The sequence below is a fragment of the Podarcis muralis genome, chromosome 7 (assembly GCF_964188315.1).
Source record: "Podarcis muralis chromosome 7, rPodMur119.hap1.1, whole genome shotgun sequence".
Classification (NCBI taxonomy): Eukaryota; Metazoa; Chordata; class Lepidosauria; order Squamata; family Lacertidae; genus Podarcis; species Podarcis muralis.
Genome location: NC_135661.1, coordinates 91,554,597 through 91,569,270, shown reverse-complemented (window position 1 = coordinate 91,569,270; position 14,674 = coordinate 91,554,597). Strand labels below are relative to the sequence as shown.

The following is a 14,674-nucleotide window of genomic DNA, read 5'->3' as shown; positions in this document are numbered from 1 at the left end:
GGAAGGAGACTGGCAGTGGGCAACTTAGCCTCTTCTTCTGCCCCCCTTGTGCAGGGAGTACAGGCTAGCCTGACCCTCTGTTGCTGTGGGTGGTGAGCCCCTTCTCTGCCTCGGTGGAGAAAGGCACCAGGCTCCCCACCCAGCCTTGGCTCCGGTTGCACCCAGGGATGTCTCCCTGGGGAGCCTGGCTCTGATCTCCTTATTTGGCAAGAGGCAAAGGATGGCGGTGGGGGGCTCTCTGGGCTGCCTCCGGCAGATTCAGTCGTTGTCTTCTTTGGCGATCCCTCGTAGCTGAGTAAGATTGTCTTCCATAAACAAGGTTTTAACAATGAGTCCGTAAGTGACTGTGGGGGCCAGTTCTGGATCCACACCTCCTTCCACAGTGGGGACATGGGTTTCCAGGCGGGAGTTGATCATGGTGAGGGTTTGCCAAACCTGCCTTCCTCTTAGCATGTTTCTCCCTTGTGTCCTGAGTTCGAGTGTCTTCAAAGCCCATGACACCTTTGGTCAAAGAATTGATGCTTTTGAATTATGGTGCTGGAGAAGACTCTGGAGAGTCCCATGGACTGCAAGAAGATCAAACGCATCCATTCTTAAGGAAATCAGCCCTGAGTGCTCACTGGAAGGACAGATCGTGAAGCTGAGGCTCCAAGACTTTGGCCACCTCGTGAGAAGAGAAGACTCCCTGGAGAAGACACTGATGCTGGGAAAGATGGAGGGCACAAGGAGAAGGGGACGACAGAGGACGAGATGGTGGGACAGTGTTTTCGAGGTTACCAGCATGAGTTTGACCAAACTGCGGGAGGTAGTGGAGGACAGAGGTGCCTGGCGTGCTCTGGTCCAGGGGGTCACGAAGAGGCGGACACCACTAAACGATTAAACAACAACATACTACATTTTAAAAGGTTTGCCTTGAGAGAGTCTTTAAGGCTCTCTTGCTGACCGCCAGCATTACGCTTTCCATTTTTAAGTTCGGAGTAGAGTAGTTGCTTTGGAAGACGATCATTAGGCATCTGAACCACACGACCAGTCCAACAAAGCTGATGTTGAAGAATCATTGCTTTGACACTGGTGATCTGTGCTTCTTCCAGTACTCTGGGGCTGGGGAGGGTGCCACATAATTGGCCCCAGGCCCAAGGGGGAGACCTTAGGAAGGGGCAGCCCAGGAGAGGTGGTGGCAGGGCTGCTCTGCCCTTTCAGGCTGTTGCAGGAGCCCTGGCAAGGTGGAGGCAGGGATGGTACCTCTGGGTGGGTGGAGGCAAAGGGTTACCCCCCCCCCCAGACCAGCCTAGGAAAAGGGGGGGGGGCTGGCAGGCAGCAGCTGGAATCCCCCCCCCCCAAGGAGGCAGTGATGGCCACTGACTTGGATGGCTTTGAAATAGGAAGAGAGTTTGTTCTTGTGGGTTTCCCGTAATGGGCATTTAATTAGCCACTGGGTGCCCCCCCCCCCGCTCTTCCTATGTTCAGCTGGTATCACTTGTCCAGGACCACTTCTCTCTTGCACCCTCACTTCCATTCTTGGTTTCCCCACTCACTTTCTGAATTTGCAACCTGACGGCTGATCCCTCAGCAAACCCTCCTGCTCGACTCTGGCTGTCACAGAAAGGGTTAATGTGCTGCCTCCTCGCTGGATAAGTGGGCAGATGCTGCCCCCTGGTGGCTGCAGGAGGCGCTGCGCCCTGCTAGGTCTCTTCCATTCTGGCTCAGGAAGAAAAAGCTCTCAGCACCTTCAACTGTGTCAGGCCCCCACCCCCAAATCAAGCACGTGTCGGGGTGCAGGGAAGGTTTGCACAAAAGAAAGGCAGAGCTTCACGAGATGCTGGGGACACTTAAGGCCAGACGCTTCAATTTTTCTAACGCGAAGGCTTTTGAAAATGCAAATCACATCCTCCTGACCGTCTGGCAACAGTTGGGATCAGCCCAGGCACAGAAGAGGAGAAAGCGAACCCTTTCTCTTTTCCACGCAGGCCTGAGTAAAACCCCACTTCCGGATCCAGGGTTAATTTCTCCTTCCACACCTGCTACAGACCACTTTAATTATCAGCCCAAACACCTGATGGAATCTGCATTTAAAAAGAAAAGCATTTTTAGGCAATGCAAGCAGCCAGTGGGGTCCCCCACCAATTGGTAATGGGATCTTTTATTCATGATCGGTCTGAAGGTGGCAGGCAACACCAAACTATTTGCAACCGGAATAAAAGCAGACTTGGGAGGAACGCTCCATGCTGCAGAGATGTCTGGCACAGTAGACAGGGAGCTGCCTTGTGACACGGGACTTGGCCAAAGTGATGCTCACTGGGGCAAAATAAGCCCATTGTCCAGGTTCCTGGGAGCTCAGATACCGTCACTGCATGAGATCTTGGGGTCACAGTGGATAGCTCAGGGAAAGCACAAACCCCCAGTGCAGCAGCTGTGAACAAGGTTAATTTCGTATTAGGGAGCATTAGGGAAGGGATAAAAATAAGACTGCCAGTATGATATGGATCCTTGCCGTCCTGGGGCAAAGTGAGTGGGGGGCCACCCAGTTCTATCCGGGGCCCATTGCTGTTCAACGTCTGTATAAATGACTTGGAGGAAGGAATTGAGGGGATGCTCATCAAATTTGCAGAAGACACCAAACGGGGAGGGGTAGCTAATGCCGTGGAAGACAGGACCAGAATTCAAAATGACCTTAACAGATTGGAGAACTGGGTGCAAGCTAACAAAATGATTCCCTGTAGGGACAGACATAAAGAACCTTAGACAGGAACACTTAGGCAGGAAGAACCAGACGCACCAATATAGGATGGGGGACACCTGGCTTACTGGCAGGACATGTGAAAAAGATCTCTGGGTCTTGGTGGGCCACAAGCTGAACATGAGTCCACAGTGTGATGCAGCAGCAAAAAAGCCCAAGTGGTAGAAGTCTAGTGTTCAGATCAAGGGAAGCAAAAGTCCCACTCTCTTCTGCCTTGGTCAGACCACACATGGGACACTGTGTCCAGTTCTGGGCGCCACAATTTAAGGATATTGACAAGCTGGAACATGTGCAGAGGAGGGCTACCAAGGTGATCAAGGGTCAGGAAACCAAGCCTGATGAGGAATGGTTGAAGCAGCTGGGTATGTTTGGTCTCGTAAAGAGGAGACAGAGATGGAGAGATGAGAGCCATCTTCAAATATCTAGAGGGCCACATAGAAGATGGCGCAAGCTTGTTTTCTCCCGCTCCGGAGAGTCGGGTCTGAAGCAAAGGCTTCAAGTTACAAGGGAGGAGATTCTGGCTAAACCCTGGGAAGAGCTTTCTGGCAGCAAGAGCTGCTCCACAGTGGAACAGTCTCCTCCCTTGGGGGGTTGTGGCCTCTCCTTCCTCAGAGATTTTAAAGCAGAGGCTGGAGGGCCACCTGTCAGGGAAGCCTGAGCTGAGATTCCTGCATTGCAAGGGGCTGGACTAGAGGACCCTTGGGGATCCCTTACAACTCTACCATTCTATGATGATGCCCTGAAACAAATCTTAGTTATGTTGGAATGCTTTGAGCACTGAGAAAGGGGCCACCCAAGCGACGAGGGGCTGGAGCACTTTCCCTTTGAGGCAAGAGGACAGTATTTAATGCACAGAATCCACTGTCCCAAAACATCGCTCTGGGTCCCAATACAGGATGCCATCAAAATAAAACAATCATGGAGACGGGGGAGGTCTGTCCAGTGGCTCATAAGTCATGATAGCTATGCTGAACCTCCATATTCAGAGGAAGTCTATCTCCACATAGCAGATGCTGGAGGGGGGGGGGGAGGCTGTTGCCTTCGTGTCCTTCGTGCCTCTGTGGCCCCTGTGGCTGGGCCAGGTGGACCTTGGCCGTGGCCTGAGGGGGCAGCTGCAAGGTGGTGCCTCCTTGCCGTCCCTTGGGTGGGACCTCCTCTGGCGTTGCCCCCCACTCTCTTTCAGCAAAGACCCCACTCAATTCGGCTCCTGGCCAAGCCCCTGCCTCTCCTTGCTGCCTGCCTGGGCCCTTGAGCAGGCAAATGGGGCTGCCTCTCCCCGTCACCCCAGGACCCTGCAGGTCCAGCCCCTCTGGGGATGTTCAGCAGGAAGGCCGCAGCCACACCAGTGGAGCTGAGGAGGGGCGCGTGGGCAGGCGGATGCTCTACAGGGCTTTGGGCACAGGCCGCTGGTATTCCTCCATGATGCGCAGGACGTCATCCAAGATGGAGGGGCCCAGGTCCAGGTCGAGGCGCAGCAGGGACTCCGAGCGAGGCAGGGGGGCTCCTCCCCCACAGGGGCACTCCTGGCTGCCCACCGCATGGTACCCGCTGCCCCCCACAAAACAGCCGCCTTCTGGTGGGGGGGCCGAGAAGGAGACGGAAGAGGACAGCGGCTCGTAGTGGGCGGCAGCCGTGGCGGAGAAGGAGAGGCCCTCGGCGGCGCTGGCACAGCCCACCGACATGGAGCGCCCCTGCCCCCCGCCACTGGGCATCTCCTCCAGGTGGAGGCGGGGGGGCTTGGGGGGCGCCTGGTCCTGGGTGCCGCTGAAGGCGGGCAGGGAGACGGCACTCTTCAGGAGGGTGCGGTAGCCGCCCCCTGGGGAGCCCCCGCAGCGGCCGAGGCGGGGCAGCAGGTCGTACTTGCCCTGCAGGAAGGAGAGCTCCCCAAACATGTCGCCCTCCCCGTCCCGGCCGATGTGGGCGCTGTGGCGGAAGTCGCCCAGCGGGGGGCTGATCATGTCGCTGGAGAGCACGTCCCGCAGGCGCAGCTTCCGGCCCCGCTTGGGGGTCGAGGTCTTCAGGTAGATGGGGGTCTTGGCTGGCATCTCCGGGGGGCGCAGGGAGTGACACTCAGCGGCTGGGCTGGCTGCGCCCTCAGGTCAAAGGCCACTTCTCCCAAGAGGCTCCTCGGAAGGGCAGCTGACGACGTGGCCGGGAGAGGGGCCTTTTCTCACAGGACTGGCAGGTGCCCCTTCCAGGTCCACCGGAAGGCGGCGGTGGCGACTCCTCCTCCGTGGTGCCAGACACCTTTCTTGGGCCTGGAGCTCCTCTGCTCAGCCGCCCTTTGCCCTGGGAGGCATTTTGAGCCCTGTGGGAGGAGCAAACAGGCACAGGTGAGCCTGGCAGAGGCTGTACGGATCTCTCGCCAGTTCCAATCTGCAGACACGTTCCCTTCCTTCTGCCTTTCTGGCCGGGGGACATTCCCAGGCCAGGGTCCATGCTCCACATCCTGCTCTCATCCCTGCCAGCAAAATCTAGGCAGCCACATCGATCTGCCCAGGCTGGGCCAGGAGGGGGTGGGAAGCAAGCTGCTGGGGGTCATGGGGGAGCTGGGCAGGGGAGGCACAGGCCTGACTCTTCCCCCAGCAAATCTGGGGCTGAGCCCTGCTATGGGGAGAGTAGGGATGTGGGTGGCGCTGTGCTCTAAACCACTGAGCCTCTTGGGCATGCTGGTTGGAAGGTCCGCAGTTCGAATCCCCATGATGGGGTGAGCTCTGTCCCAGCTCCTGATAACCTAGCAGTTTGAAAGCATGCCAGCGCAAATAGATAAATAGATACCGCTGTGGCAGGAAGGTACATGGCATTTCTGTGCGCTCTGGCGCTCATCACAGTCCTCCGTGCGCCAGTGGCGGTTTAGTCCTGCTGGCCGGAAAGCTGCCTGTGGAAAAACGCCGGCTCCCTAGGGCTGAAAGCGAAATGAGCGCCACGACCCCATAGTTGCCTTTGACTGGCCTTAACCGTCCAGGGGGCCTTTACCTTTGCCTATGGGGAGAGTAGAGGCCACTGGTTTCTAAGGCTCCCCTCCCAGTCAGTCAGTCAGTCAGTCAGTTAGTTGAGGAAGAAAGCCTGCCAAAGCACAGCCCCCCTGACCTCTGGTGCCCAGCCAAGGGCCATGGCCTGCCCTGCTTTGAGGCTCAGCCTCAGGTACCCAGAGGGCTCCTCAGGCCAAGAGGCCCAAGCAGGAGCCCTGGGCAGAGGAGGGCGAGCTTGGCCTTTCGGTGTGGCCTGGAGCTGGAGGGATTGGAGGCGAAGGGCTTCCTTCCCCCAGTGGGACAGAGAGTCCTGCCTCCTCCGGCCGCTGGGCTGCTCTGCCAGGTAGCAAAAGCTGCTTGCCTCCGCGTCGTCCCCTCGGAAGGGCCGGGAGGGCAAGGGGCGCCGACCCCCCCAAAAGTCTGGGTGAGCAGCCTGCTGTCCTTGCAAGGAGCCGCTGTGGATTCTAATTGCTGTTTGGGATTGAAAATGGTATCGTAAAATACGGAGGGATGGATGTTAATGAACTGCTGTGTGCCAATGCCCCAAATGAGCAGGCAGGCAAACAAGGACCCCTGTCCCCTCTTTCTCCCTCACCCCCCAGAGAGACAGAGAGGTTATCCAAGGGGGAAGTCAAGGGAAGAGCTGGAGGGAGACCCCCGAGGGATGGTGCATCAGACCAAGGCCAGGGCCACCCCCCCCCCCGGCTGACCCCAGATGTGTTTGGAATGATTTATGGACCCGCTTGGCCCAAAGCACTTCAGCCGCAGCAGCAGCAGCCAGAGATCAATAGTGCAGCAGCCAAGCAGGAAAACTGGCCTGCCTGTCCAAGGGGGTCAACAAGGAGGAGGAGGAGGAGCCATCAATAACCTGCCGCCAGGTGACTGGGGCACAGGGAGCCTCTTTGCCACCCCCACCAGCTGGCTCAGGGGAGAAGCAGCTCTCCTCACTCGACCCCAGTGACAAGGCTGCTCCCCTAGGGCTCCCCACATAACCCCCTGCTCCCCCCCCCCCCAAGAAGACAGGCAGACCTCAGAAATTCCCGGGAGGGACAGGTATTGCTGCGTCCAGAAACAAGCAGCTTCCTGCTCTGCAAAGGCCACCCTGGCAACTCAGACGTGCACCAAGGGCCCCTCCTTCTCAGGAGTTAGGAACCCACCGATCTACAATGGCAAGGAGGAGGAAGAGGAGGAGGAGGAGAGGAAGTCTCAGGGGCCGGCCGGCCTGCCCCTCTCTCAGCCTCCTTGCCAGGGCTCAAGGGCAGCGCTCAGAGATGCCTCCTAGGCCAGCCCCAGAACAGCACTTGCTCCCTTATGTAACAGGCTTATCGTGGAAATCAGTTTGCTCTGCCCTTCTTCTGATCTTGCTCTCTGAATAGCTGCTCCCTGACAAATCCCAAGTCTGGATGAGGCCCTGGCTCCTCTGGCAAGTGGCACAAAACAAAGAGAGGAGGAGGACGAGCCCTCTGGAGTTTCCGCCCCTCCCAAGCAACACCCCTCCCCAAGGGTGCAGGCAAGGCTTGACCCCTTCCCCACCATCCTGCACATCTCTGGATACGTGGGTTGGGAAAGGTGTGTTTGCCAAAGGAGGCCTGACCTCACCACAAACTCCAGCCCAAAGTTTGCCACCTGATAGCAACGACTTCCAAGGAGCCCCTTCCCCATTTAAGGCTCACCTGCGGAGCCAGAGAGAGATGGGGAGAGAGGCGACCAAGCGCCCCAGCCCTGAGCATCTCCACATGAGAAGAGCAGCAGGGGTCTGCAGGGGCCGGGAAATGCGGCACCTCTGCTCTGCTTTCACCCAGATGTTTTGGATGACAACTCGCAGCCGCCCGGCTGGCATGGGGCCAACGGGGCCAGGAGGGGGGTGCTGGGAGTTGGAGGCAAACAACATCCGGAGGGCAGGAAGTCAAGGAGTCAAAGGACCAGACGAGATGGTGTGTTGCTGTTTCTGCCCCCCCCCCCCCGCTAGCTAAACCTCCTTGCAAGGGGCTTGTGAAAGGGACCCCCTCCCTCCTGCCAACCCCTTTCCCCTCCTTGCACCCAGGGCTGAGTCCCCCGTCTGCCCATCTCTCTCCTGCTGCCCTGCCCTGCTTCTTCCCAGGCTCCCCACCCTCCCAGCTCCGTCCCAGGAGGGCTGCACTTGCCTGAAGCTGCCCAGCACCTTCTTGCTCTGCGCTGCACCCAGGGAGCCTGTGAGAGCACCCAGCCCCAGTCCGAGGAGGAGTCTGAGCCGGCCTCTGACGCAAAGCCAAAGCCCAGCTTAGGCCGCCTCGTCCCCCCCCCCCTTCCCGGAGGGGCTGCAGACAGGCGCTCCGCCCAGCCCAGCCCAGCCAGCGCAGAGAGGCTCTGTCCACATGGAGGGAGAAGAAGAAGACAACATCACCCCTTTGCTGCACAAATCAATGGCAGCAAGCTGGTCTCCCCCTGGCCCTGGGGAGAAGCAGGAAGGGACAGGATGTGGCAGCTGGTCCAAGAGGCCAAAGGGCCACAGCGGAAGAAGCACAGGCCACAGAGAGAGAGAGAAGTTTATAAAGTTATGCAGGGCCCAGAGAAAGGAGAGGGAGGAAAAAAATGCCCACTATCTCCTACAGTGCCGGGTTTAGGTATAAGCTAAACAGGCTATAGGGACGCTGGTGGCGCTGTGGTCTAAACCACTTAGCCTAGGACTTGCTGATCAGAAGGTCGGCGGTTCGAATCCCTGCGACGGGGTGAGCTGCCCTTGCTCGGTCCCTGCTCCTGCCAACCTAGCAGTTCGAAAGCACCTCAAAGTGTAAGTAGATAAACAGGTACCACTCCGGCGAGAATGTAAATGGTGTTTCCGTGCGCTGCTCTGGTTCGCCAGAAGCGGCTTCGTCATGCTGGCCACATGACCCGGAAGCTGTACGCCGGCTCCCTCGGCCAATAAAGCGAAATGAGCGCCGCAACCCCAGAGTCGGCCACGGCTGGACCTAATGGTCAGGGGTCCCTTTACCTTTACCTAGGTTAGGGCCCCACTCTCTATTGAGGCCCCCAAAAAAAATTTTAAAGACAAAACAACACTGGATGTACATTTCCAAAATATAAGGTAAAAAGCAAATAAAATAAAACCTACATCCAGCAACAGTGTTTTGTGTTGTGTAGCCTCCTATGATATAAGGAATATTATTAATATTAATTAATTAATATTAATAACAAGATATTATGGGCTGTCCCGTGAATCCGTTGGATGAAATAGTGGAAGAACGTTGCCTCAGGAGAGTGAGGAAAATTCTTAGGGATGATTATTCACACCCTGGCTGGCAATTTCTTGATCTCCTGCCCTCAGGCAGAAGATACAGAAGCATGATTAGTTGCACCAACAGGGTAAAGAACAGCTTCTATTAGGATGCTGAATGAAAAGAGAACAACAGGGCAACTGGCTTTCGGGTTTTGTGGGTGTGCGTCAGTAAACAAGGGGAATTAAGACGAAGAGAGCTGAGTGGGGGGTGCTCGTGTAATCTCACTGTATACAAGTTGTACAAGTGACAATAAAGTATTTCAATAATATACTTGTTCTTAATTGTTTTTCACTATTAATATGCTTCTTCTTAACTGTATTTCAGTTCAACAATTATTTTGATAAAATACATATTTTGTGATGTGCAAATGGCTTGAGGTGCCTATTAGGTCCATCAATGACCACCTAGCATCTATTCAACACAAAAAACAGCGACTATTTGTTGCTGACAAAGGACAGCTGGACATAGAAAGGGCCCTATTATCTTCAGGAGCTGAGGGCCACATCAAACCTCAATCTGGCCATGCTCTCCCAACACCAGCAGAAGCAGAATTTTGGACAATTCAGGACAGATAAAAGGAAAGTCCTTCTTCACGCAGAGAAAGGCCCTAGATGGCTTTAAGGGAAGATGGAGGGTGATGGAGGCCGTCTCACCATGGCTCTGCTCTGCCTCCACAGTGAGAGGCAGCGAAGCCGCAGGAGGGGAGGGGGGGCCTCTCTTTCTTAGCATTCCCCTCGGGGCATCTGGCTATTATTACTACTTGTGACTTATTCCATTTGTATACTGCCCTTGTACCTGCAGGTCTCAGGGCTCTTCACAGGAGGAAAATCCCAACGTGAAAACACAAAATGCATAATCAAAATGAAAACAGGAGCAACCCAATAACCCCCAAAGGCCTGGTTAAAGAGGGACATTTTTGACTGGTGCTTCTGAGACAGCAGGATTCTGGACTGGGTGGGCTGCTGGCCATTGTCCTTCTGCTCTTGGACTGACTCTGCTAGGAGCCTCCAAGGTGGGCAAGCTGGAGGGCCTGGCTTGAAAGCAGAGAATGGATATGGTGGGATTAGGAGATGAGAACCAGCAGAACCCTCCAGAGGAAGCGCAAGGCAGGACTCTTGTCAAATCTCAGGTGGTCAGTGCTGCTCCACAGGGCCCAAGCGCAGGCCCCCAAATTCATTTAGTACCAGGGTGTACAATCACCTCCCAACCAGGCCTAACACCCAGGGTGATGAAGATCTTGAACATGACTTCGACCGCCCTCTCCTAGAGAGCGACTGGCACATCTGTGTTCCAGCCACAACAGAGAGGTTGGGTTTTTAGACACCTCGGACAACTGTGGCCCAGAACAGTTGGTCACGGAAGCAACTGATGGGAGAGAATCGTGGTTAATCTGAAGCTGCACCCAGGACCTCCTGTGAAATGCAATCCTTGTGCAGCTAGCTGGGAGCAGCCGGTCCCCAGTGCTGCGCAATTCAACCGATACTAAGTGGGAAATGGCCAAGATAGCCTGACAGTTCCATCTGAGGAAAGTTTCCAAAGATGAAGGAATTGGTAAAAAGGACATTGCAAGGGAAAGCCAAGAGGGCCTAATATCTCCCAAATGCTTTGGGGTTATTTTTTAAAAAGCAGAACAATCAGACTTTAGCCCAAAGAATACTTTTGGGAAAGGTGCCTGTGGTTGGACAAGCCCAGTCAAGGAAGTGACTGGAGGGCTGGGGGTCGACCCAGCAGGCAGCACTTCATTCTAGGGATCTGAGGAAAGTAATTGAAAACACACCTGCCAACATCATAATGCCATTATGCAAATTCAGGGTGTGATTGCATTTGGAATAATATGTACAGCTCTGGTCGCCCACCTCAAAAGGGACATTGCAGGACTGCAAAAAGGTTCAGAAAAGGGAGATGGAGCAACTATGATGAAAGGTTTCAGTGTTGGGGGTGGGTAGAAAAAGGCAGGTTAAGAGGCTTCTGAAATGATGAATGATGTACAGAACATGGAAGTCTGACTGTAAGCTCCCTGGGGCAGAGACTTGTCCCCTTGTACTTTGTAAGTACAAAAGCAATGACAAACCTAGACAGCATCTTAAAAAGCAGAGACATCATCTTGCCAACAAAGGTCCGTATAGTTAAAGCTATGGTTTTCCCAGTAGTGATGTATGGAAGTGAGAGCTGGACCATAAAGAAGGCTGATCACTGAAGAATGGATGCTTTTGAATTCTGGTGCTGGAGGAGACTCTTGAGAGTCCCATGGACTGCAAGAAGATCCAACCTCTCCATTCTGAAGGAAATCAGCCCTGAGTGCTCACTGGAAGGACAGATCCTGAAGCTGAGGCCCCAAGACTTTGGCCACCTCATGAGAAGAGAAGACTCCCTGGAGAAGACCCTGATGTTGGGAAAGATGGAGGGCGCAAGGAGAAGGGGACGACGGAGGACGAGATGGTGGGACAGTGTTCTCGAAGCTACCAGCATGAGTTTGACCAAACTGTGGGAGGCAGTGGAAGACAGGAGTGCCTGGCGTGCTCAGGTCCAGGCGGTCACGAAGAGACACCACTAAACAACAACAACAACTTTGTTACATGCCAGGCACAAGGAAAAGAAACAGCCCGGCAGTGTTCCCTGCCTGAACTGGGAGCTGCTGCTCTGCAAGGACTTGGGCAGGGGCCTCTCCCAGGCTGGCCACCAAAATGCCTTCTGCCTGGAGATGCTGGCTCTGGGCCTGCCAGCCAGCTGGGTCCCCCGTCTCCAGGAGGGCCCGAGAGACCAGTACCCAAGGTCAGAAGGCCAGGAAGCAGGAGGTGGAAAGCGCACCGGCGGCAGGAGCAGACTAAGGGGTGGAGAGAGAGGCCCGTCTTGTGCTGACAACCCTGTTTCCAGGCAGAAGCAGGCTGCTCCCAGGCACACATCCTCCATGGAGAACGGGGAGTCCTATCAGAGCAGCTCTGCAGGCCAGCGAGGGCCCCTCCCCTCCTCCTGGAGCCAAGTCCCAGGCTGGCCTCTACTAGTGAAAGATGGCGGGGGGGGGCACTCCCTCCATGCCCTCCCTTGGTCTTGCCCAGGGCTCTCCCTCCTTTGCTTTGGGACTTTAAAAGGCAACTATTTAAACCATTTATTAAATTCAGGCATTCACCTGTGATGGATTAACCACCGTTAACCACAATTTGCCGGCTGCTCCAGAAGAAAAACATTTTTAAAAGCCAGATGCGAATGATGTTAACAGTCAATCAATCTACTGGAAATTAGCAGCAACTATGCTTTGATTTGAAATGTCTTAAAGGCAGCTGGACGGACCAGGCTGCAACATGAACTGTGAGACAGGCTTGCCAGCTGCCAGAGGTAGTGGCGCCTGCCCTGTGGAACGCCCTCCCAGCAGATGTCAAAGCAATAAACAACTATTTTACTTTTAAAAGTCATCTGCAGGCAGCCCTCTTTAGGGAAGTTTTTAATGTTTGATGCTGTACTGTTTTTAATATTCAGTTGGAAGCGGCCCAGAGTGGCTGGGGAAACCCAGCCAGATGGGCGGGGTATAAATAATAAATTATTATTATTATTATTATTATTATTATTATTATTATTATTATTATATAACCACTCTCTTGGCGTGGGGCAGAGGGGTCTGGGTGGGGGTGGTCTGGGCAGGCAGCTCCACCCACTGACCCCTGCAGCCAAAAGCCAGGCCACACCCTCCCTTTCGAGGAAGGGCAGCGCACACAGATTAGCCAGAACACTTTGCCCTGCGCTAATCAGCCCCAGGCAATAAAGCCTCTAAGTTCCTGACCCATTTTCACCATAAGCCGATTCACAGCTATTTATAGTGCACACACACAGAGGCTCCCAAGGTCGCCCGTCAATGGACTGTGTCCCCGCTGAGAGAGCATGCACAGGCACTCAAAGGCCCATCCCAAAATGACCAGGGGAACAGAGTGACTCCCCTTTGAAGAAAGCAAGGGGACAGCATTTGGGACTTTCCAGCTAGGAGAAAAGGCAAGCAAGAGGCTGCAGCATGAGAGAAGTTTAAAAAATGGAGAAAGTGGATAAAGAACAGCTTTTCTCCCTCTCTCACAAGGCTAGAACTCACAGAATCATAGAGCTGCAGACTTGGAAGGGACCCCAAGGGGTCATCCAGTCCACCCCCTGGCAGAGGCCACCTGACCTCTGCTTACAAAGCTCCACGGAAGGCGAGGCCACCACCTTCTGAGGGAGTCCGTTCCACTGCTCCTCACGGACACCAATGCAGCGGCGGAGCAAGCCGGTCAGGCGCCTGCGGTGGCGCATGTGCCCTGCACCCAGGGCCAGGGCCAGCCGGGGCAGGACGCTCTGTGGGGCCTCCGAGGAGTATGCCTGCCGTCTCCCATGTAGCTGCCCTACAGCTGGGGGGGGGGCAGCAGAGTCTGCACGCACCCAAGCCACCAGGTCTCTCCCAGGAGAGACACATGTCTCGGGCGCACTGCAGGCCCCGCGGTGAGTACCGCCTGGCATTTTGTCACCCCCCTCAGTGGTGACACCCAGGGCGGCCAGCCTCCACTGCAGCAATGAAGCTGAATGTTGGAAGATTCAGCCGAGATAAAAGCACTTATTGAGGCAGCGCATAAACTGGGGGATTTGGCTCCCACAGGAGGCAGTCCAGGCAACTCCCCGTTTTTGTGGGAGTTGCATTCCTGGTCCCCGTGTGCATCGGAGGAGTGTGCGTAAGCCTGCCCCACCCCGTTTTGGGGGGCCGCGGGGAGGAGTGTGTGCCTGTGTCAATTGGGCACGTGTAAAACAGTCACTGCTTGCAGTAGGCATCAACTTGGATGGTTTCAAAAGAGGATTACACGAATTCAGCGAGGGCTACCGAAGGCCACTAGCCACGATGGCTAAGCTCTGCCTCCACGGTCAGAAGCAGCAACGCCCCCAAATCACAATCCCTGGAAAGCGCAGGGAGAGCGCGAGCTCTGGTGCTCGGATCTCGCTTGCAGGCTCCCACAGGCATCAGGTTGGCCCCCGTGAGACCAGGATGCTGGGGGCTTCGCAGGCCAGACTGCTCCCCCTATTTCTGCAGGTGCAGGCCCATCAACCCAGCGCTGCGTGGCATTCAAGCTTTGTGCTGCCCCCTGACACAAGCACGCAGGCAGCAAGGAACGTTCTCCACATGAGAAGGAAAGTCTAGCACTTACCTGTCTAGGAGGACGAAGAGCAGAGCAGCTGGCTGGGCTGCCACCGTCAGAGGAGAGGGCAGCAACCGAGATTGCCCACACGGCCAGGATCTTCAGCCTCCTGTCTTCAATGGCAGATGAGCGGCGCATTCTTCCGCCTTTCTGAGCTCGGCTCTTTCCAGACCTAAGCTGCAGCAGAGGGTTAGTTTCAACGCTTGACATTCCTGGTGCCTGGAAGAGCGGGAAACTGCCATTTACAGGCCATGTATCCAAGAAGTAGGGGCAGGATCACGCCCGCTCACCCTCACCTGAGGACTGCCCCCTACACTGCCTGCTGGTGTCAGCCCAGCCTACCCTCAGGGAGAGATTGTGAGGAGCCAGCCTGGAAGCCCAGGGACCGCAAGGTGTCCCAAGTGCCTCCGACGGGGATGCTTGAAAAGATTAGACAAATTAACAGAGAATAAGGCTAAGCATGATTTCTTCTTCTGGTCATGGTGTCTATGCACTCCCACCAGTATCAAAGGCAGCATGCCTCTGAATACAAGCCCAAGGAGGAGGCTGGCGCATTAGTGCCCA

General features: G+C 55.4%; 1 protein-coding gene across 1 annotated transcript; it reads right to left on the bottom strand.

The window, feature by feature from the left end:
• Positions 1 to 2,105: 2,105 nt before the first annotated feature.
• LOC114603056 (cdc42 effector protein 2-like) lies at positions 2,106 to 14,189 on the bottom strand. The gene is made up of 2 exons (XM_028741771.2): positions 14,120 to 14,189; positions 2,106 to 5,045 (listed from the first exon to the last, which is right to left on the bottom strand). Exon 2 carries the CDS (start codon positions 4,780 to 4,782, stop codon positions 4,120 to 4,122), a length of 663 nt encoding a protein of 220 aa, XP_028597604.2. The 5' UTR covers positions 4,783 to 5,045; positions 14,120 to 14,189; the 3' UTR covers positions 2,106 to 4,119.
• Positions 14,190 to 14,674: the final 485 nt, after the last annotated feature.

What these genes read in the sequence shown, in the direction of transcription:
- LOC114603056 (XM_028741771.2), bottom strand. Translation starts at nt 4,782, where the DNA reads ATGCCAGCCAAGACCCCCATCTACCTGAAGACCTCGACCCCCAAGCGG.